This window comes from Geotrypetes seraphini, chromosome 16 (assembly GCF_902459505.1).
Source record: "Geotrypetes seraphini chromosome 16, aGeoSer1.1, whole genome shotgun sequence".
Taxonomy (NCBI): domain Eukaryota; kingdom Metazoa; phylum Chordata; class Amphibia; order Gymnophiona; family Dermophiidae; genus Geotrypetes; species Geotrypetes seraphini.
In genome coordinates, this window is record NC_047099.1 from 47,731,273 (window position 1) to 47,752,452 (window position 21,180).

The 21,180-nt window shown below is 47.4% G+C and overlaps 1 protein-coding gene across 1 annotated transcript in view; it reads right to left on the reverse strand.

The window, feature by feature from the left end:
* The window catches only part of LOC117349840 (complement C3-like), a 43,835-nt gene that overhangs the window by 11,099 nt on the left and 11,556 nt on the right, over positions 1 to 21,180 (reverse strand). Inside the window, exons 9-32 of the mRNA XM_033923445.1 lie at positions 20,939 to 21,056; positions 20,730 to 20,845; positions 18,819 to 18,977; positions 16,524 to 16,736; positions 15,557 to 15,760; positions 14,068 to 14,232; positions 13,270 to 13,399; positions 12,586 to 12,657; positions 11,775 to 11,966; positions 11,267 to 11,378; positions 9,920 to 10,008; positions 9,454 to 9,593; positions 8,533 to 8,745; positions 8,386 to 8,437; positions 7,963 to 8,049; positions 7,563 to 7,766; positions 6,697 to 6,754; positions 5,240 to 5,399; positions 3,152 to 3,247; positions 2,776 to 2,929; positions 2,292 to 2,461; positions 1,557 to 1,715; positions 1,086 to 1,145; positions 18 to 108 (exon numbers count right to left, since the gene is read on the reverse strand). Coding sequence (XP_033779336.1) covers positions 18 to 108; positions 1,086 to 1,145; positions 1,557 to 1,715; positions 2,292 to 2,461; positions 2,776 to 2,929; positions 3,152 to 3,247; positions 5,240 to 5,399; positions 6,697 to 6,754; positions 7,563 to 7,766; positions 7,963 to 8,049; positions 8,386 to 8,437; positions 8,533 to 8,745; positions 9,454 to 9,593; positions 9,920 to 10,008; positions 11,267 to 11,378; positions 11,775 to 11,966; positions 12,586 to 12,657; positions 13,270 to 13,399; positions 14,068 to 14,232; positions 15,557 to 15,760; positions 16,524 to 16,736; positions 18,819 to 18,977; positions 20,730 to 20,845; positions 20,939 to 21,056 — 3,214 coding nt within the window. The remainder of the gene's footprint in view (positions 1 to 17; positions 109 to 1,085; positions 1,146 to 1,556; positions 1,716 to 2,291; positions 2,462 to 2,775; positions 2,930 to 3,151; positions 3,248 to 5,239; positions 5,400 to 6,696; positions 6,755 to 7,562; positions 7,767 to 7,962; positions 8,050 to 8,385; positions 8,438 to 8,532; positions 8,746 to 9,453; positions 9,594 to 9,919; positions 10,009 to 11,266; positions 11,379 to 11,774; positions 11,967 to 12,585; positions 12,658 to 13,269; positions 13,400 to 14,067; positions 14,233 to 15,556; positions 15,761 to 16,523; positions 16,737 to 18,818; positions 18,978 to 20,729; positions 20,846 to 20,938; positions 21,057 to 21,180) is intronic.

The following is a 21,180-nucleotide window of genomic DNA, read 5'->3' on the forward strand; positions in this document are numbered from 1 at the left end:
CCATACGGATGACTCACTGGCTGGCACGTTCTCCACAGTGGCACGCAGATCAAAGGAATTGCATTTGCTCACTTGCTTCGAGAGGGGTGTGTGGTAAACTGTCATAACCTGTGGAAGGAGAGGAGAGGATGAACATCCTCCTGAGGTCACCCTGGGAGAGGAAGGGTGACACAATAATCCAATAATTAGTGAATCTTCTTTTTGGAAAACTTGTTACTGAAGGGCTCGATTTCCCACATCCATCTGGTTTTTGATTTAAAAAAAAAATGTTTTGAACCCATTGCTTTTAACCGCCTTGATTCAACAACAATTGTCAAGTAAACTAATCTAATCTATTTCTGTGTCGCTCATACCTAGGTAGGCTCAAGGCGACTTATAGAGAGGGACGAGGAGGGGGGAGGGGGATTAAGTGTCAAATAGCTGAGTTTTCAATTTCTTCTAGAGGTTAGGTTCCATTCTGATTGCTTCAGTAAGGTCATTTCAAGTTTTTACACCAAGAAAGGTGAGCATGGAGTGGAAAACACGTTTGTATTAAAGATTTTTTGTGGAGGGGAGATTTAGAAGTATTCTGCGGGAGGTAGACCATACTTTGGTGAAGAGTTGGACGAGAGGAGCCGCGGAGTTTCCATAAAGTATACTGAGATCACAGCTTTGTCCATTTTAATCATGTTTTAATATAATTAAAACATCTGAAACCTCCATGCATAAGCTCCACAGGGCAGGGGTTGGCTCTTACGTGTTATCTGTACAGCACTGCCTTCACCTGGTAGTGCAACAGGAGTAGAGGTGGCAGCATTTAGGGTTCAGGAACCAGGATGGGCAGGGCACCTCCCACCCTAACATGAAAACCTGGACTCTCCTAGGATTATTTTGGATTCAAATACAATGCCTTTCCAAACCCAAACTCACGGAGAGGTACATTCCTGCCCCAGGAGGCTTCCCCTCTATTTTGTACTCGAGACAATGGAGGGTGAAAATTTTCTTAAGGTCACAAGGGGTATTGGTAGGAGGAGAGGGATTCGAACCCTGGTTTCCCTAGTTTTCAGCCCATTACTGTAACTGCTAGGGATGTTTCATTTACTCACGGTCATGGTGCCTGTTCCTTTTCCCGTCACAGTTATCTGGACGTTTTTGGCAGCAGGAATCTTAAAAAAAAATTAAAAGATTACACACATAATCATCTACAACTGCCTCAGATCAAACACTGTTTCAGATGGTCTCTCTGTTGGATTTAACATAACTGACCACAAAGAATAATCTCTGACCCCCAATTTTCCAGTGCTGATGGGGGGGGGGTGCTCATTTGCCTATGATGGTGCACATAACTAATAAAAGGGGCAGTGATATCCCAATTCTCGGGTGGCCGAATGGCCAATGGTGTCAGCGTGTCATCTCTCTTCTCTGCAGGTGGGAGTGAGTGGGGAAGCAGAATAAAACGAGATCCAGCACTATTAGGGCACAGTGCCATCCTCAGAGACGTACCACGGGGTGCTTTCTTGAGGTGTGTGTGCTGAAGTTGAGGGAGTCTTGGTACAACACTTTCCCCCTTTGCTAACCTGGTTCGTCCTCTCAAGGTATGCATCACTGTTAGTTATGATGATGAAGTTGGGTCGGCTTCTTCCGTCTATCGTCATGTTGATCTGTAGGTCTATCTCGTTTGCTGAGGGCAGAGAGGTCATGTACTTGGCCAAGGCTTGCATGGCAATAACTGTGTTCTACAAATTAAAGGCAGCAGACAAAAATAATTACATTAAAAACAATCATGTCAGTCGGCCATCAAATTGCCCTGGGCCTGGCCTGCCTCAAGGGTCTCTCATACGAAGAAAGACTGGGCAAATTGCAGCTCTATACTCTAGAGGAGCGCAGGGAAAGGGGTGACATGATTGAAACATTTAAGTACGTCACAGGTCGTGTCGAGGTGGAAAACGACATTTTCTTTCCCAAGGGTCCCTCGGTCACAAGGGGGCACCCGCTTAAACTCAGAGGAGGGAAATTTAGTGGTGACACCAGGAAGTACTTCTTCACAGAAAGGGTGGTGGATCACTGGAACAAACTTCCGGTGCAGGTGATCAAGGCCACCAGCGTGCTCGACTTTAAGAATAAATGGGACATCCAGTGGGATCCCTACGAGGGTCGAGTTAAGGAACTAGGTCATTAGCACTCAGACTTATAGAGGTGGGTCAGTAGAGTGGGCAGACTTGATGTGCTGTGGCCCTTTTCTGCCGTCATCTTTCTATGTTTCTATGACTTCTATTTCATGGCTAAGAATCACGAGAAAACAGCCCGCTCACCTGTGTGTTTCCAAAACCCCCTCCAAACTGTCTCCTTTCTACCAGCCAATTTGCTATAATGTGGGTCTCCTTGATCTTGCCAAGCGTTAGTTTCTGGAGGAGGGCATAAGCGGTGGCCTCCATAGAGTACTCGGAGAATGGCTCCCGGTTCACCACCCAAGTGGGTCTACCTGTAAGGAAAAGGCCAGGGTTATTTCAAAAAGATGATAGGGAGTGTGGCGTCTCCTTCCATTACGCCTTCCTCGTAGAGATCTCCCTCCATTACGCCTTCCTCGTAGAGATCTCCCTCCATTACGCCTTCCTCGTAGAGATCTCCCTCCATTACGCCTTCCTCGTAGAGATCTCCCTCCCTGCTCAGAGTACTGTAGGGTAGCAATAGATAACCATGGCCAGGGACAGGGAGTGTTTTATATCTGACGCAGACGCAGCCTGAACTTTTGAAAGCTATTGTCTCTTGTTTTCACCATGCAGGGGTCAAACTCACCTGGGAACTTGAAGTTGTCGATCACGCTGTCGGCAGCAAAATTGCCCATCAACGCCAAGGCATAGGATGAAATCGCCACGCTGTAAACAGTAGATAGCTGGGGCAGACGCTTCTCTAAGTATGCTTCGGCTTTTTTCATCCCATTGGCCATGATCTGAGGGGGAACGAAAAGGGAGACTGAAAAAATAACAAGGCAGGTTTGTCCTCAAAATAGAAGGAGCCAGGAATGGATGGGCGTCTTGAGGGGGGTTACTCCCCGTTCACCTCTTCACCTTCACCCCATCTTATCTGCAGAAAATCACAGGGTGGGGGGAGTCAGTAAGAGCTGTTTATATGGGGGGAAAGGAGGGGGGGAGGGAAGAGAGCGTTGTGTTACCCTGATTTGGTTTCCACAGGTGGGCTCCACTTCCTTCAGAGCTATCAGCACAAAGGCAGTGAGGGAGGCATCCTGCTCCGATCCCAGGTACCCACCCTGGGGGGGGAGAGAGATGTGAAAATAGAGAGAATGTCAGTAACGTGTGAAAATCCCCCCCCCTCCCCGCCCACCCGCACAATTTCTGCTTTTAGGAGGAGCAGATGGGCATCAAATGGATCTTGATATCTGGAACTCTGAAGAATGTCAAGTTTCAAGTTTATTAAGGTTTAATATAACGACCATCGACGGACACCTGGCCGGTTTACAATGTTAAAAATGAAAGGTTAAAAGTAAATTATTATTAAAAAAGAAAAAAAAGGGGGAGGGGAAGTGTTCCCTGTCTTTATCTGGTTCTCATCAGGGACCCTGTCTTCTCCCTCCTTCCTTATTTGGGAGTCAGTGGGCTCTGGTTCTCATCAGGGACTCTGTCTTCTCCCTCCTTCCTTATTTGGGAGTCAGTGGGCTCTGGTTCTCATCAGGGACCCTGTCTTCTCCCTCCTTCCTTATTTGGGAGTCAGTGGGCTCTGGTTCTCATCAGGGACCCTGTCTTCTCCCTCCTTCCTTATTTGGGAGTCAGTGGGCTCTGGTTCTCATCAGGGACTCTGTCTTCTCCCTCCTTCCTTATTTGGGAGTCAGTGGGCTCTGGTTCTCATCAGGGACCCTGTCTTCTCCCTCCTTCCTTATTTGGGAGTCAGTGGGCTCTGGTTCTCATCAGGGACCCTGTCTTCTCCCTCCTTCCTTATTTGGGAGTCAGTGGGCTCTGGTTCTCATCAGGGACCCTGTCTTCTCCCTCCTTCCTTATTTGGGAGTCAGTGGGCTCTGGTTCTCATCAGGGACCCTGTCTTCTCCCTCCTTCCTTATTTGGGAGTCAGTGGGCTCTGGTTCTCATCAGGGACCCTGTCTTCTCCCTCCTTCCTTATTTGGGAGTCAGTGGGCTCTGGTTCTCATCAGGGACCCTGTCTTCTCCCTCCTTCCTTATTTGGGAGTCAGTGGGCTCTGGTTCTCATCAGGGACCCTGTCTTCTCCCTCCTTCCTTATTTGGGAGTCAATGGACTATGCCCTTACTCTCTTCATCTGTCTTTATCAGGGCCTCTTTCTTTGGCAGGCCTCAAACTGATACATCTGATAGCCACTCAGACACATGGCCTCGCTCGGCATTGCCTGTCCAGCTCTCATCAGGAAGCCATCGTGCCTTGCTCCCATATCTTTTAACTCCTTCCCATCTGACTCTCATCCTGATGGCTCCTCTTGCTCAAAACCTCCTTGTAGGAGGAGAAGGATTTGCCTCGTGCAGATGGGAGAAGGGTGAGATGTGAGCTGGGCTGTAGTAGGTATTAAAAGTCCCATTAGAGACAAGGAATGACTTTCTATCCCTAATAATGTTCTTCAGTGTTGAACTCTGTTCTTTAAATCATGAATTGATAATGAGTGTGACTCTGAGGCAGACTGGATAGACTGTTCAGGTCTATGTCTGCCGTCATCTACACTGTGATAAATACTTTACCAGTTTCATCAGGCTTTGGGAACTCCATGGTACGAGGATCATACAGTACTGGAGGCTCATAGGAACGTGTATCTTCCCTCCAACTCCCCCCCTCTCCAATTAACAAGAACCTGGTTATTTTGTGTATAACAGTATATCGCAGACGGTGTGCCGCCCAAGATTTCAGGTGTGTCGTGAGAAGCCGGTGCCAGCTGACTGTCTACAGGACATGCCTCTTGTGGCGAAAGGCACATCCTGTAGGCAGTCAGCCAGTGTTAGGCCTCTCCTCTCCACACATCTTCCCTTCTGGCACGCCCCACTGGCGGCTCAGGGCCCATCTGGAGAAGCTTCACGCATGTGCGGACGTCAACGTGATGACATCACACATGCACGTGACAACATCGCATCGACGTCTGTGCACTTCTGGATGCCTTGAGCCGTGGCCACTATGTTTAGTGTGCTGTGGCTTGACAAAGTTTGTGAGACACTAGTGTTAAAGAAAAAAAGGGCAGGTGTCACCCCCATGTCACCCCCATGTCAGCAGCACACAACCACCATGATAGTACCTGCAATGGTTTTGAGTACACGGTGCCATCCTCCTGGAAGAGCCCATCTGGTTTCTGTTTCTCCATCAGCAGCCAACGCACAGACTCGCATAGCATGACGGTGTCAACAAACACCAAGGAGTTGGCCATGGCATAGATCTTCACCACGTAGGCAGTTAACCTGCCTCACAGCAGTGGAGGGTGGGAGAGATAGAAGAAAACAAACTTGCCTATCAGTTTCTAAGGACATAGCAATAAGTTCTTGATCACCTGTAGGCCCGGAGTGGCTGATACAGCCCTGAATCCTGGCCTGTTCATGCTATCTGACTGATTAGGTTGATCTCAGCTATCCAGGTCAGATTGGCAGATGTGCTGGCATCCAACATTATGTCTAATAAACCCAACACAAGTTTTTTAGGAGCTATACATGGATGTGAGCAAATTAGACTCTCTGCAGGGTTGCAAGATCCCATTCTGGACCATAATATGAGCTGATAGTGGTTTGCAGACCTTTAAAACCTCTTACAACCCTCCTTCCCTGCCTCCACTTTCCTTTATCCATTTAAAGCAGGAAGTAACACAGTAAGGTTGGAGTTGCTAGGGTCATGTATGAGATCTAGGTAGATTACCAGTAATTCATTAATCAAAAATCAGAATGGCACCGCAGCAGGGGGGGGGGTGTCTAAATTTTGGTAGGGTTCAAATTCTATGCCTGCTAACCATGTGAGAGCTGGGGAAGCATGTGAGGGTAGATTAGAGGACCAGATAAAGCTCAACTACCCCCTCCTGTTTCTGTAGAGAGTGTGGGAGCTGGTCCAAACCTCCGACAGATAGGAGCAGGCGTAAACCGAATGAGGATGTGAAAGTTTGACAGAGGGGAATGAATTAGGATTAACATATTTTTGGCCGCAAAACCCCGGTTACATGACACCGCCCTCCTCTCTTCTTCCTCGGCGAGCGTCTGCCCGCGTCTGGAGGGCTTGGAGCATGCGCAAATGTGTGTGACATCATCCGTCCATGCTTAGAGACCCTCCAGATGAGGCCAGAGTTCGTTGGGGCTTTTCAAAATCTGGACAAACTACCAGGTTTTGGAAAGTCTGTCCGGGCTCCTGGACAGTCCTCTGAAAGGAGGAGCTGTCTGGGTTTTCCTGGACATCTGGTAACCCTAGGATGAATGGACATGGCTTGATGGGTGGATATTAGTGGCCACAGGGCATTGATGGAGCATCTGGGGTTGGTGGCCCCTCTTCTTCCTCCTGTGTGCGCTTCCACTCTCCCCTTCCCCTCCTAATCTCCGCTATCTCCTTTCATGACTGCAGCTGCTATGTGTGATTCTGCCCAGCTTCCTCACCCTCAACTATTGATCCTCTGAGAGATGCAGAGGGCAAAGGGTCCATGGCCCAAAACCTAATTGTGCCTTAAATTGAAACGTCAACCTCAACTGATCAACTAAGAACTCAACAAAGGCAGGAAAATACCAGGTGCTTCCTTTGTAAGAATGGTCAGGTTGCTGGAACGTTAGCTGCCTGGTGATTCCTGTGGGACAGAAATGTAAAGTGAAGATTTCATACCCTGAGGGGGAAAATGATCAAAGTGGGCTATTGTTAAGATGGGTTATTTTATGCTACTTTAGCTCGGGTCCCATTTTATGCAATGAGATCTAATAACTGAGCTTAACAGTAAGATAACTTAACGGTTACCCATGTTGATAACTTACTTCCTTAATTAAAGAAAAAAGAAATGTCTCTAGATAGTGAAATCACTGCTATATTGTATGTAATAAAAGTGAGCCAAGTATAGGACAATCTAGCCATTGTGACATCACTGATGAGGTTGGCTCCTATTGGTGGAATGAGGCATTATGATGTCACAATCTCAGCTCTGGTTACCAGAGACTCAAACTGTTCACACTAAAGGGGGGGGGAGTTGTCAATCAACAGGACAATCAACCATTGTGATACCACTGATGAGGTTGGCTCCTATTGGTGGAATGAGGCATTATGACGTCACAATCTCAGCTCTGGTTACCAGAGACTGAAACTCTTCACACTAAGGGGGGAGGGGGGGAGGTTGTCAATGTGGGATAGTGTTAAGTGGGATTATTTAACCACTATCTCAAGCTGTTATAGCACAGGTCCCATGTTTATAACTATGAATGATTATTTAAAATATGAGAGCAAGAATTTACGGCACTGTGCTCTTATCAGAAGTGAAAAATTCCTCTCTGCTTCCATTGGTGTGGGCTTTGGTTCACATGTTTCCCCCTCAACACACCGCACCATGATGGACGCCTACGGTTTTGCACCCCCTCGGTGAAAGCCTCGCATTGTGTTTGTCAGCTCACCACTTATGATGTTTCTGATGGCGTCACTGCGCCGCTCCACGCCAATGAGGTGCCACTGCCGGGTGTCATCCAAATAGTGAGTCATGATCACGTTGGGAGAGATACCGATCATGTTTTGCTCAGCGCAGCCGAAAGGTACACGAATCAAGCTTTCCAGGTAGGAGCTGCGTAGGGTACCCAGCAGAGTCTCTCCCATGATGTCACCTACCAAAGAGTGTTTGAGTTAAAAAAACACGCACACGCTCGCACACAGTTATAGGATGACGGCTTGTATTCAGGGTTTGCCCACCATGTTAACGACAATTTATTATTTCTGTAGCTCTGTCCATTGTACATGCAAGAGACTGTCACTGCTCAGAAGAGCTTACAATCTAGTTATGACACTCTTTTACCCCCATACCTTGAAAGCTGAAATAGTTGGTGGGCTCTGTGTCTGGGATTAGGTCCTCCTTTAGCCAGCCTTTGATCGGGATTGTCTGTGGTCCATCTGAAACAGTCAGCCAGAAACATTCTCTAGAGCCACAGGGAATGACACAGCACTAATTCTGCAGAGGCAGGGACTGGGACGGGAAGGATGTGGGAAAGTCACTTGGCACCCAAACAGGTTATTAATCGATATAATGTCTGTGGAAACTTTGAACATTGTTTCCACAGTTTGATTTGGTTTGCCATTTTTTCTATGGGAACCTGGGTCAATTTTTCCCCATGACTTAATATAACGGTACAGACCCATACAAAGGAGTCTTCAAAGAATCCCCCCACCGCTAAAAGGATTCTAACGTTGCTTGCTTGGCTGTTGAAGCCATGGTGGATTTTGACTCACCTTTGGGCTGGAGAACGTAGCTTCTGGAGACCCTCTGGATCTGGCCTTCTGGCTGTGGTGGTGTCACAGGAAAGAGTAGGGGGACAATAGTTAAGAAGGGTGGGCCTAGTGAGAGATCTCGTACAGTGATAAACAGGGATTACTCACCACCACCAGGAGTGGCTTCCTAACACCATCGCTGACGAACATTCCCATCACGAAGGCTTGCACCTCGATGTTAATCAGACCCACCTCCAGGGGAACCAGTACATAGGGGACCATGACGGAGGAGGCTGCTGGGACCGTGACCTCCACCTGGTACCTTTTACCCCTCGCAGCTGTGGCACAGACTTTATCATTGTAAGGAAAAACCACCATGACCTAAAATGATAATGACAACATGAATTTTAGCTCACGTCTTGTTGAGAATGACACTAAAGAAGATATAACCCCAAATAAAACTGCAAATTAAAAACAAAACAACGGATTCCACAAAAGCAATCTCATTGATAAATTATTGGTTTATTTAAAATCTGTATTTCCAATGGGTCGTGATCAATAAAACACATTAACGATGACAAGACATTCCAAATCAAGAATTACTAAATCATTATAACAACGTAATCAGAAATAACAGTTAGGATCACCCCCGCCGCTCCCTCTGATCAAGTTCCCCTTCCTTCCCTAGTCTTCTCCCAACAATGCCAAGGCAGTTTGTTAGACTCAATGATTGAATTGGTGATCAGGGCTTGTCAATATTCCCATCTAAATCATCAGGTTTAAAGCATTCCACAAGAAAAGGGATGACCACTGGTCCCCTGAAGCCTTCCCTGGCCACGACGGTCAATGGTTTTTAAGCCACTGACAGCCACAGGCATGTCCGGTTTCTGGCATTGAATATCGGGGTACGTGTGGTCACCTGGAAATCAACCAGGCATCAGCTGACATTCAAATTGGTGCTCGGTTAGCCTTTTTGCTGACCTAACTTTTTATCCGCTTACTTAACCAGTTAGTGGACTGAATATAGGATGATAATGGGTGTTACCAGAACAGTAATCTTGCAACAGGGATTTAAAAACCTTATCTCACCTTGATGTTAAGGCTGCCATAATTGTACAGCACAGCCCTGATCTGCACCTGTTCATTACGGACCACGGAGTAAGGCAGGCGGAGGTCTATGAAGAAGTCTTTCGCCACCACTAACTTGTAAGGCTCGGAGACGCAGAGTCCTGGAAGGAGTGGATGAGGGAGGCAGACTTAATGACAGACAGAGACAGATGTACAAACATGAAGCGAGCGAGTCAAACTGTTCAGGTCAAAATTTCACTAGCACCTACTGGGTGCCCTTTATGAGACAGGAACTACTGAGGGCAGAGAAATCATGGGAGTACAACAGTCTGGTAAGGAGTGAAATCTGACTTTGCTGACAGGTTGAGCACGGGTGTATTTTTGGGCTCTCGAAGGCTAGAATGTGAAGTCGTGAAGGATTCAGGTAGCACCCTTGGGCTAAACAGGTATCTTGAATGGGAGCACGAGGCTGGGGAGAGGGGGTTACCTCTGCCAGTCCTGATGCTGACGGCCAGCACTTCCCATGTGGTAATGGAGTCCGGGAGTGGTCTGCTCTGCAAAACATACCTTCCAAGCCTAAACGGAATGGGATCAGGGAGTGGAAAAACAGAAAAACATCCATAGTTAACAGCTGGGCGTTTGCTGCTGTCCTTCCATGACCACCAGATGTCACTATACTTTGGCAGCAGAGCAACGGGTCTTCCTTACCTTAGAACGGATAACAAGGGTTCCTGCGTATGGATCACACACATGTACATATGCAAACACACCCACACATAGGTTGAAATAAACCATAAACATATGTGCAAACATGCACACACATTTGAAACCTGTTATTGGTGAAACCATGTTGTGATAACACTTCCCAAGTCCCAATCAGCTGGCAGAACGGTTTCTGCCTCCTTCACCTGACAAATCTCCCATTCTTCTTCCACTATGTTACACTCTCAGGGCACAGAATATATTTTTAGGGATGCAGGACACTCCCTTCCCAGCTCCAAAACTGGGAAGCCTGCAGATTCGAATGCCCACTCTGGGACCCCACCAGCGAGTCCTGCACCTGATCTCCTGATACCAGTCCTCTATCTGCTTCATGGGATTCACTTGGGTGAAATGGATCTATTAAACAAATCGCTCAGTTTGTTTGAAAGGTACACCATCTTTATATAAAAGGTCTTCCACCTGGACTCACCATGTCAAATGAGGATGTTATCTCAGCCCTAAGCAGGTGCCACAGTGATACATAAAAAGCATTAATACAGCCCAGACAGCTGAAGAACTGATCTTCAGAGCCCTATGTAACCGTAATATTAAAATACATAATGCAAGAACACAGCACGGACATCTGAAGAGCAGATTTTCATTAGAGTTCTGTGCAGGCGACAACAGTCATACAGGTAAAGTATGAATACAGCACAAACGGCCAAAGAGCAGCTCTTCATCTGAGCACACAGTGATACTTGTAAAATATGACTACGGGAAGAAGTTCCCGGACCTTGATGCCAGCCCTCAGAGCACCCCCTTATGGACTGCACCCTTCCCCCGCTCCCCCTTGGCACTGCGTGGCTAGGGTTAGATGGTCCATGTGCATAGTCAGACAGGAGCGTCAGTTATGAGGCCACCAGCGAAATTCAGTGCTGGTTCCTGCATATCTAATAGGGCAGATCTATCTTTAGGCACTGAATCCTGGCAGGTCTGCAGCCAACCCAGATATCCAGTGCTGGAGACCAGACATGGCCTGGACTTTAACTCTGGTGGTCAGTGGCTACAATGGGTTGAATTTTAAGAGCAAAGGAGAGCAGGCAAAGGTCAGAAGCTGGAAATGGTTTTGTACCCCAATTTTTGGTCCACTTCTTCTTCTAGAGTAATCTTATCCCACAGCCAACTCTCTGGGAAGTAACTTCTGACCAGCACGTCATTAGCACAGTCCTCACAGTCGTCCTCGGCTGAAAGAGAAGAAAGGAGTTTAACAGTTCCAAGGACAAAATGCAAAACGCGCAGAAACAAAACAGCACCAGTGCAATTTCTAGAGAAGGTGCAGGGGCTGAAAACGCCAGAAGAAATGCCATCCTACTCTCAAGCAAAAAGATTTTGCTTCATTTTGGCTTTTTTTATTTTTATTTTTTACAGCTTTCCACAATTTGGGATGTTATTTTGAGTTTGCAGGAGTAGCTGTTGGTTGGTGCTGTGGCCTGAGGGGGAACTGGGTCTGATTCCCACTGCTGCTCCTTGTGACCCTGGGCAAATCACTCAGTCCTCCATAACTTAAACTTTCAAAGAATGTTTAACAGATCCACGCACACCATTTCATTAGGTGTGCAGACAACTTTCCTGCTGCTCACCTCTGGAGTGTTCCAAGTTCTCTCGTGCCTCCCAGCTCATCTTTTCTGCCTCTCGACAGCAATTGAGGAAAACGAGGACACAGTCCTTCCCCAGGCGGACGTGGGCTGCCCGCTCCTCACACGACAGCCCCGTGGGGCTCTCCTGGAGCCCAGCCTTACAGCATTTTTGTAACTCAGCAGGGAACTCGTGCACTGGGGGGGGAAAAAAGGAAAGGAGAAATATTTAGCAAGATCATTGGTGTCTCAGGGTGTGCCTGTCGTCCCTTAAGTTTAATTTCTGTTGTCCATGCTGTACGCACAGTCTGGGACGGGTGTCTCCAGGTGCTGCCGTCTTCTCTTCTGAGGTCACAGAAACATAGAAACATGATGGCAGATAAAGGCCAAATGGCCCATCCAGTCTGCCCATCCGCAGTAACCATTCTTCAGCTGTCCCTGCTGTCTTCATACTCTGGTGTTTCTGGGTCCTATCTTCTTCTTGGGGTCTCTTTTCAGCTGTCTATGCTGTTTTTTTACTCTGGATGTTTCTGGCCCCTCCTGTCTTCTATCCTGATACATCTCTGTCTCCCTGAGGTCTCTTTTCAGCTGTCTGTGCAATATACACACTATGAGTTTCTCAGTGTGCAGACATCTCTTCCACTGAGGTCTCTTTAGTTGTCTATGTTGTATTCACTTTATTGGCATTGGGATTCTGCTTATGGAGAATTTTGATCACAAATAGAACAGCGACACCTCAAAACACCCAAAGCCATGTCACAGGAAGAGGGAGAAATCAGACCAGGGATAAGGAGAGGCAGCAGGGTTGTCTGACTACCTTTGTGAAGCTTTCGTTGCATGATGGTGATGCTTCGTCGTTTGCGCTGGGGAGGCTGAGGGCAAGTCAGCTCTGGAAATGAGAAAAGGGCAGAGGTCAGGAATTCTGTTCCAGTCACCCAACGAGACCATTGGAGGGTCAAGTGCTAACTTTGCAAAGTCATTATAGAGCCTGGCTGGGAATGATGTTGGGGCTATCTCCTTGTCCGTCCCCCCCACCCACCCCAAACGTACGAGGGATCTTCAGTAAGTTTCTGCACTTTCATTTTTTTAAACACTATTAAATATCTTAAAAGCAAATTACATCACTTTTCCACATAATCACCCTGTTTTGCGATACATTTTCCCCACGTGACATTCTACGACACGTCCGACCATTTCGCAACCATTTCCTGTGAAAATATGAAAAGTGCGGAAACATTTTGAAGAACCCTCATAGCTTAGGAAAAGGGTAAGCAGCCACCTCTGGGATGGATGTTGCTTCTTTGACACCTGGATTGTTGTGGACGTTTGAAAAGCTGGTATTACCCCACTTATAACATCCGGAGTGTAAAAGAGAAGCCCACAGTCGCACATTATAGGGCGATACAGGGAGCCTCTCGTCAAACTCCCATACTTTCTCACTTATTGGGTGTTGTGAACGCCATTCCTCGACTCTGCTCATGGAGCACTTCTCTGATTTTACCTTTCCTCGCTTGTGTCTGAAAGCCCCAGTTGGAGACCACATCGAGGCCCGCGTCTCTGAATACCCCGAGGCTGTTGGCGCCGCTGCCCGGACTGCAGCCAATGTCGCTCTTCGCTATGGCAGCCCACACCTGCAGGGGAAAGGACAGAAAAGGAAACGGGTTGAGACTCGGGGAAACTGCCAAGATCTCACAGAAACTAGGAGATAATAGAACACTTCCAATCAGTGGCGTAGCGAGGGTGAGAGATGCCTGGTGCCTTCCCCCTTCCACCCCCACACACGTACACACACACACACACACACACACCTTCCTTACCCCGTACCTCTTAACTTCCCTGGCATGAGCAGCATCACCAACTCGCTGCTCGTGTTGGCTCTCCCAGAAGTGATGTTGGAGAAAGAGCTAATGCTGGTGTGAGCAGTTGCAGTTCATGCGGGAGAAGAGATAGAGCTAAGGTGGGGGGGAAGTGAAGATGTGCGTGTGGCAGGGGGAGGTGTGGGGGGAAGTAAAGACGGGAAGGCGTGTGAAGACATGCACTTGGCAAAGAGAGGCGTGTGCATGTGAAGATGTGTGTGTGGCAGGGGGAGGAGTGGGAAGGAGCAGGGGTGCCGCCACAATCACCAAGATAGCAGCATGGGAGGACTGCCTCCCGCCTCCCCTTTACCACACCACTGCTACCAGCCGTAGGGATGGTCTGAGCAGCCTGTGGGAGAACGTGAAAGGCTTAGGACTGCTACAACGAATGCTTTTCAGCGATTGGCGAGTAACCGGAGCAGATTCATCACCACACTTCGTACCTTCTTTTGGGAAAACCTGTTTTTCTCATTGAGGGCGAAGATGGCTCTGTCCACAGCCACCAGACCTACTGTGGCGTTCAGGTCACCGGTGACGACCAGGTTGTACATCTCCTTCGGTCTGTAGACCTTCCCATGCTGCGACTCGTCCACTGCACTGACCTTCAGCTGTGAAGTGAAAGGAGGTGCTTTATACGGGACAATCGCTGGTCACCAGGAACCCACTGAGTCGGTTCTGGGCTCTTTCTCCCCCAACTCAGCATTGTGCACACAGAAGCAGTGACGGGAACGGGGATTAGAACTGAGGCACAGGAAGATTAAGAAGCCATTTTCAATAGGACGTCTAAATCCAACTTTGGATGTTTCCCGCAAAACGAACAAAGTGGGAAGCGGAGAAATGGCCATTTTCAAATGGGACGTCCAAATTTTTTTTTTTTTTTTTTTTAATCCCCTACTTGGACATCTTGGCTGCCAGGACATCTAACTTTATTTACCATTTTGCCCCCCCCCCAAAAAAAAAAGTCCAAGTTAGAAACATCCACATTGGCACCACTTAAGACGTGGGAGGTTTCACATGCACATCCCAATGGATGCTGTGAACATCTCATAAAGGGTGCCAGATGTACATCTCACCATAACCCCCTTATAATCTCTGGTGAACCCTCCAAATCTCCCCCCAAAACCTACAGTACTTACCTGTTGACCACTTCAACAGCCCTTATGCCTGAAGGTGTCACCCATATGGCAGTATAGTAGGGTTTTGTGGACTCAGACTTTCCACCATAAATTTAGTGGTTAGAGTGGCTTATGGGCCTGGGTCCTCCTCTCTATGGCTTATTAGCCCACCCACCAGGCTATTTAAGACACTTGGGTGATGCTCTACTAGGCGTTGCTGTTCTAGAGACTGTTTCATTCAGATTTGGGGGCGGAAGGGGTTAGTGACCACTAGGAGAGTGCGTGAGGATCATTACTTAATCTCTCCAGTGGTCATCCAGTCAGGTCTACCTCATAACGTCTAAGTTCCGTCTAGGATGTCCTGCAAAAGGTTTGATTATTGCCATAAAACGGCCAAATCTAACCCGGCCCACAGCCTGCCCAAAACATGCCCCCTTTCTGAGTTTGACATTTTGGAGGGTGAAAGTCCCACAACACGTCTAAACTCTTTGTTTCGATTATCGACACTTGGACGTTTTGCAGAGAAAAATGTCTTGAGTGCCAATTTTTGGACGTTTTTGTGTTTTGAAAATGCCCCTATAAGTGACTCACCCCGAGGTGTCACACAAAGTCAATGACAGAGCTGGGGATATACAGTGACTCACCTTGAGGTCTCACAGGTACAGAGTGACCAAGCCAGGGATTAGAACTGAAGCACAAGAAGATAAAGTGACTTTTACCAAGGCTATACACACAGAGTCAATGACAGAGTGAGTAAGGAACTCCAGGATGTCTCCTGAGAGTACAGATCTCTAATCCTCCTGCATCCCACACTTACTTTACCCATGCAGTTCTCAGTCACGTGGATCAAGATGGAATCCGCCACGACCTCTGTGTGAGTGGTTAGCGACAGGAAATAGTAGGCCACAATCCGGAAAGCCGGCAGCAGGTCTGGTGTCACCTCTATACACATGGAGGTCAGCTCGCTCTGAGACTCCCTGGTTTGTATCTTCTGCCGGACGAGTTTCCCCTTGCTAAGCAACTGGTGGAGGAGGGAGGGAAGGACAACTGGTAAGGTTAGCCCATACATCAAAATAATTATCAGCACGGGCATATGCGTAAGGACTCGTGGCCTTATCAGCTAGTTCCAGGTCATCTGAGACAGGTCAAGCCAGCCCTGGTTCCCAATGCATGCTGGGATATGCAGTTCTTTTTTTTGCAAGCAATGAGGAATACATGTATGGTGGGATGACAGGGGGTCCTTTAAAATCCAGGACAGGCACCCTGTGCCATGGAGACTTTCCACATATGAGCCAACTAGGCACCTGGTGGCCTGTCACAGTGTGTGAACGCTACTCTCTAGGAAATGCATGACTTACCAGGAAGTAGATGGGCACACAGGAAACTCACCTGCCATGTCTTTCACTCACCCACCTCATTTGCCATATTCCTTATCTAGAATGTTTCATTGGGCAAAGATTTAACTTTTTCAGCTTTGGCCAATGAGATAAATTGGTCCCTATTAACCAACCTTGAGATTTTACATTATTTTCCCTGATTCTCCCCAAACACATATTTGTGCTCTTTCTTTGTTTGACTAGACTGTACATCGCACAGAGAAGGGGCTGTTTATATAGATCTATATATCTGTACAGTGCGAGTACTGTGTGTAGCATTAAATAAATGTTCTATAACCGAAGCAGCACAGAAAATGGCTGCCTGGGCAGAGGGTGCATAGATCGCCATGGAAACCGGCCTAGCTTAGCTTAGATCCCCATCACTAGGGCCTGGCTCTGGGGACTTACCAGGACTGTTATGTACTTTATCTTCTCCTTCACAGCCTGTTGGGCATTTTTTGTGTACAAGTTGAGCCTCAACAAGTTGCCCAGCTTGGTGTCCATTGACTCGACCCCAATGTGCAAGTAATTGCTGGAGCTTGTCTGCGACTCGTACGCTTTCACCGTTAAACTGGCCTCGGCCTGCTGGTTCTCCTGGAGGCTGGGGTCTGTGGTCCTCACCTGTAACCAACCAGGTTGATTTCAAAGAAAAAAGTGTTAAAAAAAGATGAGTATCTCCAAGGGACGTAGATTCCAGCGACACAACTATCAATTCCTAGTCTGGGCCAATTGAAAGACAAGTTGTTGCTTTAGAAGGTGTCATTGGTAGAATAAAATCCCAAATTATCCAAGTAAAACAAAAAAATAGTGATGAGGGGAACGGAAGCAAGCCTGTCTGGATATTTGATAAGGTTGATTACAAGTGATTCTGCTTGTTTAAATCACTCTGCCTGGTTAAATGCTAATTTTCTGTGACAATTACACCAGAGAATTCAGCTGAATATTAACTTTGGCTGCTGTGGTGGGGTGGTGGGGGTGGACCCAGAAGTTATCCAGGCACAGAATATCAACTGGACTCGCATAACTTCTGTCAGCCGTAATAGTGGGGAGGCTTTGGGGGGGTCAATCTTAACTAGGTCTTATTTTTAGGGAAACAGGGTATTAGTTTCCATGTATTTTGGTTCTTTTATCTTTTTACTATTGTTATACATTTTAAATATATGGTTTTATATTGTTTTTAATAGTTTAGGTCAGTGATTCAGTCCCCCCCCCCTTGCCAGTCAGGTTTTCAGGATATCCCCAATGAATATGCATAAACTTGATTTGCATACACTGACTCCATTATATGCAAATTTCTTTCATGCATATTCCTGAAAACCTGACTGGCAATGGGGGGGGGGGGGGGAGACCTCCAGGACCGAATTAAGAAGCGCTGGTTTAGATTAGTTTAGTTTATTAAACCCCCCCTTACAAAACCGCGCATGAGTTTTTTTTAGCACCAGCTGGGGTGTCGAATGCTCTGCACTGCTCCAACGCTCATAAGAACTCTGTGACCGTTGGAGCAGAGCATTCAGCGTGCCGGCTGGTGCTAAAAACAACCCCTCTTGCGCAAAATACAAAACCAGAAAAAGAACTACCATATTATACCGGAAAGAGCACAGAAAGAAAGATAAAAAAATTCCTGGCCCTTCTCAGGTCCTTCAATAAAGTTTGGATAACAGCCCACTGTGTTTCTTTTGTTTCGCAATTGCTGCTACTGGGTCAGACCAGTGGTTCATTGCGCCCAACAGTCGGCTCACGCGGCGGCCCTCTGGTCAAAGACTAATGCCCTAACTGAGACTAGCCCTACCTGCATATGTTCCAGTTCAGCAGGAACTTGTCTAACTTTGTCTTGAATCCCTGGAGAGTGTTTTCCCCTATTACAGACTCCGGAAGAGCGTTCCAGTTTTCCACCACTCTCTGAGTGAAGAAGAACTTCCTTACGTTTGTACGGAATCTATCCCCTTTCAACTTTAGAGAGTGCCCTCTCGATCTCTCTACCTTGGAGAGGGTGAACAACCTGTCTTTATCTACCAAGTCTATTCTCTTCATTATCTTGAATGTTTCATAAGAACATAAGAATTGCCGCTGCTGGGTCAGACCTTTGGTCCATCATGCCCAGCACCCTGAGACTAGCCCTATCTGTGTACGTTCTGGTTCAGCAGAAACTTATCTAACTTTGTCTTGAATCCCTGGAGGTGTTTTCCCCTATAACAGCCTTCAGAAGAGTGTTCCAGTTTTCTACCACTCTCTGGGTGAAGAAGAACTTCCTTATGTTTGTACGGAATCTATCCCCTTTCAACTTTAGAGAGTGCCTTCTCGATCTCTCTACCTTGGAGAGGGTGAACAACCTGTCCTTATCTACTAAATCTATCCCCTTCAGTACCTTGAATGTTTCGATCATGTCCCCTCTCAATCTCCTCTGTTCGAGGGAGAAGAGGCCCAGTTTCTCTAGCCTCTCATTGTATGGCAAATACAAAATGCAGCAATATAAAATAAAACAACTCCCCAAAACTGCCACAGTAAAAAAAAAATTTAAAAAATTAAACTCACATTGGAATTTTTTAAGGCATAGGAGATCAATCGCATGCATATTCATTAGTAGGCCAGTGGCCACTAAATCAGTTTTGAGTGCATTAACATTTTTAAGGCGCCTTAACAAATTGAATATGTGCAAACAGATGGCGATATCTAGGACTGGCAGGTGGCTGGCTTCTAACATACCGTTATGGTCATGTTTTTGTCATTCCCGCCTGTGTTGATGAAGGTGAGCACGATCCCGTCTTCATTCGAGATGCCGTTGAACTTTTCAGAACTGGCGCTAGTGACCCCCTCGATGCTGACTCTGTCTGCTGGGGACTCGTCGGGATTGGTGATGCAAATCTGAATGGGTGGGAAGAGGACAGAATATGACTCTGGAAATGAAATGAAATTAAACTGGATATCGGAGCTGCAGCCATCAGTCCTCTATAGCCTCCATAGCCCCAGGTACATTAGACAGATTCTGAGCCCACCAGGACAGATGGGGGAAATGCTTGAGTACCTGATTGTTAAACCGCTTAGATAACCTTGATAGGCGGTATATAAAAAAAAATCTAATAAAACTTGGAAGGATTTTGGGAAGGGTCAGTTTTTTTACCAAGACAAATTAGACAATGGCCTAGTGCCTCAGAATTTGAGGGGGGCTGGGAGGTAAAAAAACAGGTTGCATCGGAGGTCTGCCAATGAGCAGAAATTAGAGTTGTCGGGCAAAACAGTGAGACCGACAGGTGAGGGAGTGGTAAATGGCGAAATGCCGACTTGTGATAATGAGTTTTCAAAGTACTCACAGTGATGGCGTTGAAGGGAGGAAGAACGGTGAAGGAAGAGGTTATGACGCAGTCTAAACTGGCAGTGGGCAGATGCCAAGGGAGATATAGCAGGAAGGAGTTGGGGGGTTGCACCAGGAGGTTTCAGTGGGAGAAGTGAGAGGAATGAGGTTGGGTGAAGGAGACAGAGTTGGAAATGGGGGAGAAGAGAGGAGGTTGTAGATGATGAGGGATAAACATAGGATGAGAGGGAGGGGACATCTTTGTTCAAGGGGAAAAGTGACTTGCACGTCAGGCTGCTGGTGTGAGGAGAGGAGGGGGAGAGAGATGGACCCTGGAGTGGAGTACAGCGATAAGTAGGGTATGCCATGAGGAGGGGGGGGGAGAGATAAGAGAATAATGGGAAGATAATTGAGGGGGAGAATGAAGGTATGCTCTGCTGGGGTCACCACTAATAAAGGACTTCCTTTCAGGAGGAAGGGAGGAGGTTGGGGGGCAGTCGGTGGAATGGGGGCATTCAGCCAGGCAGGAGGGAGTAGGCATCCCTACTGCCATTTTTGCTGCCATGGGGGGGGAGAGGGGGTCATGGTGCCAGTTCATATGCAAACTTGGTAGCACATCAATCACTCGTCCACAATTGGCCAACAATGATCCAGTTGGTATCTTTAGTGCATTCAGGTCTTAGAACTCTGTCAGTCACCTCTTACTACTGATAGGTAATTTGGGCTCTTAGGGGTGGGGGCTCAAGACTGAAGACTTGTCTAGATCATGCGGTACCTTTTCTTCAGTCCCAAGGGAGGAGGTGGCACCGCTGTTTCAGAACATAGAAGTTCAAACACCCCCTACCATGGAGGTCTGGAAAGGGTTTGCCTGCAGTTTAGCAAATACAGATCAAGAAGAAATTGTCCCATCCATGCTACGGGCACCTTCTCTGTCCCTCCTGCCCAGAAGAGAGCAGGGAGCCCAGGGTGCAATTAAACATATCCTTCAACCTCCCTCCCTCCAATGGTTAAAAAGTTAACAATGCCCGTAAGTGAGGACAACTTAGCAAACATCCCATCAGTGCCAAACCCAGGTTCCGATCCCACTCTCTGTGTCCACCTATCCCAGTGAGCTGATAGGACAAAGTCACAGAGACACGAAGACCCAGGTGCCAGATACCAACACTACCACCAGCTTTGGCAATGCTTCACCTCCCTGCCAACCACACGATCGATTCTTTGGGAACCGCACAAATGATTTTTAAATGGCACTGGGCATGTGGCTATTGCATTTGATGCCAAAGGGACAGCAGAGGAGGCCAAAAGCCACCCGATAGATACTTTACCATGACATTCAAAGTGAAACCATGCTTGTAGTAACGAGGTGTCCTGGTAAAAGAAATCTTGTAAGGAGACGTGACGATGCGGATCCCAGATGTCTCCGCTTGGACCATGTCGCCCCCTGGGAAGGGGATGGAAGAAAATGCTGGAGTCAGTTTACAAGCAGGCATCGTGCAAGACGCAGGCGTCGGCCCATGGCGGGATTGCCACTCACCTGATGAGAAGGCGGTCACATTGACGAAGATGGAGGCGCCCAGGAGCTCCTCGCGGTTTGGGATGGCTCGTTTCAGTACATCGCCGGCTAACTTCAGCATCCCTCGGCCATTTGTAATCTGCCGCATGGAAAAATGCAGTTACAGGAGCTGACAGATTTCAACAAAGAGCTCAAACCCTTCTATTAATTTTATAACGATGCAGGAAAAATAACTGCTCAACGGAAGTCAAGATGATAAAAAC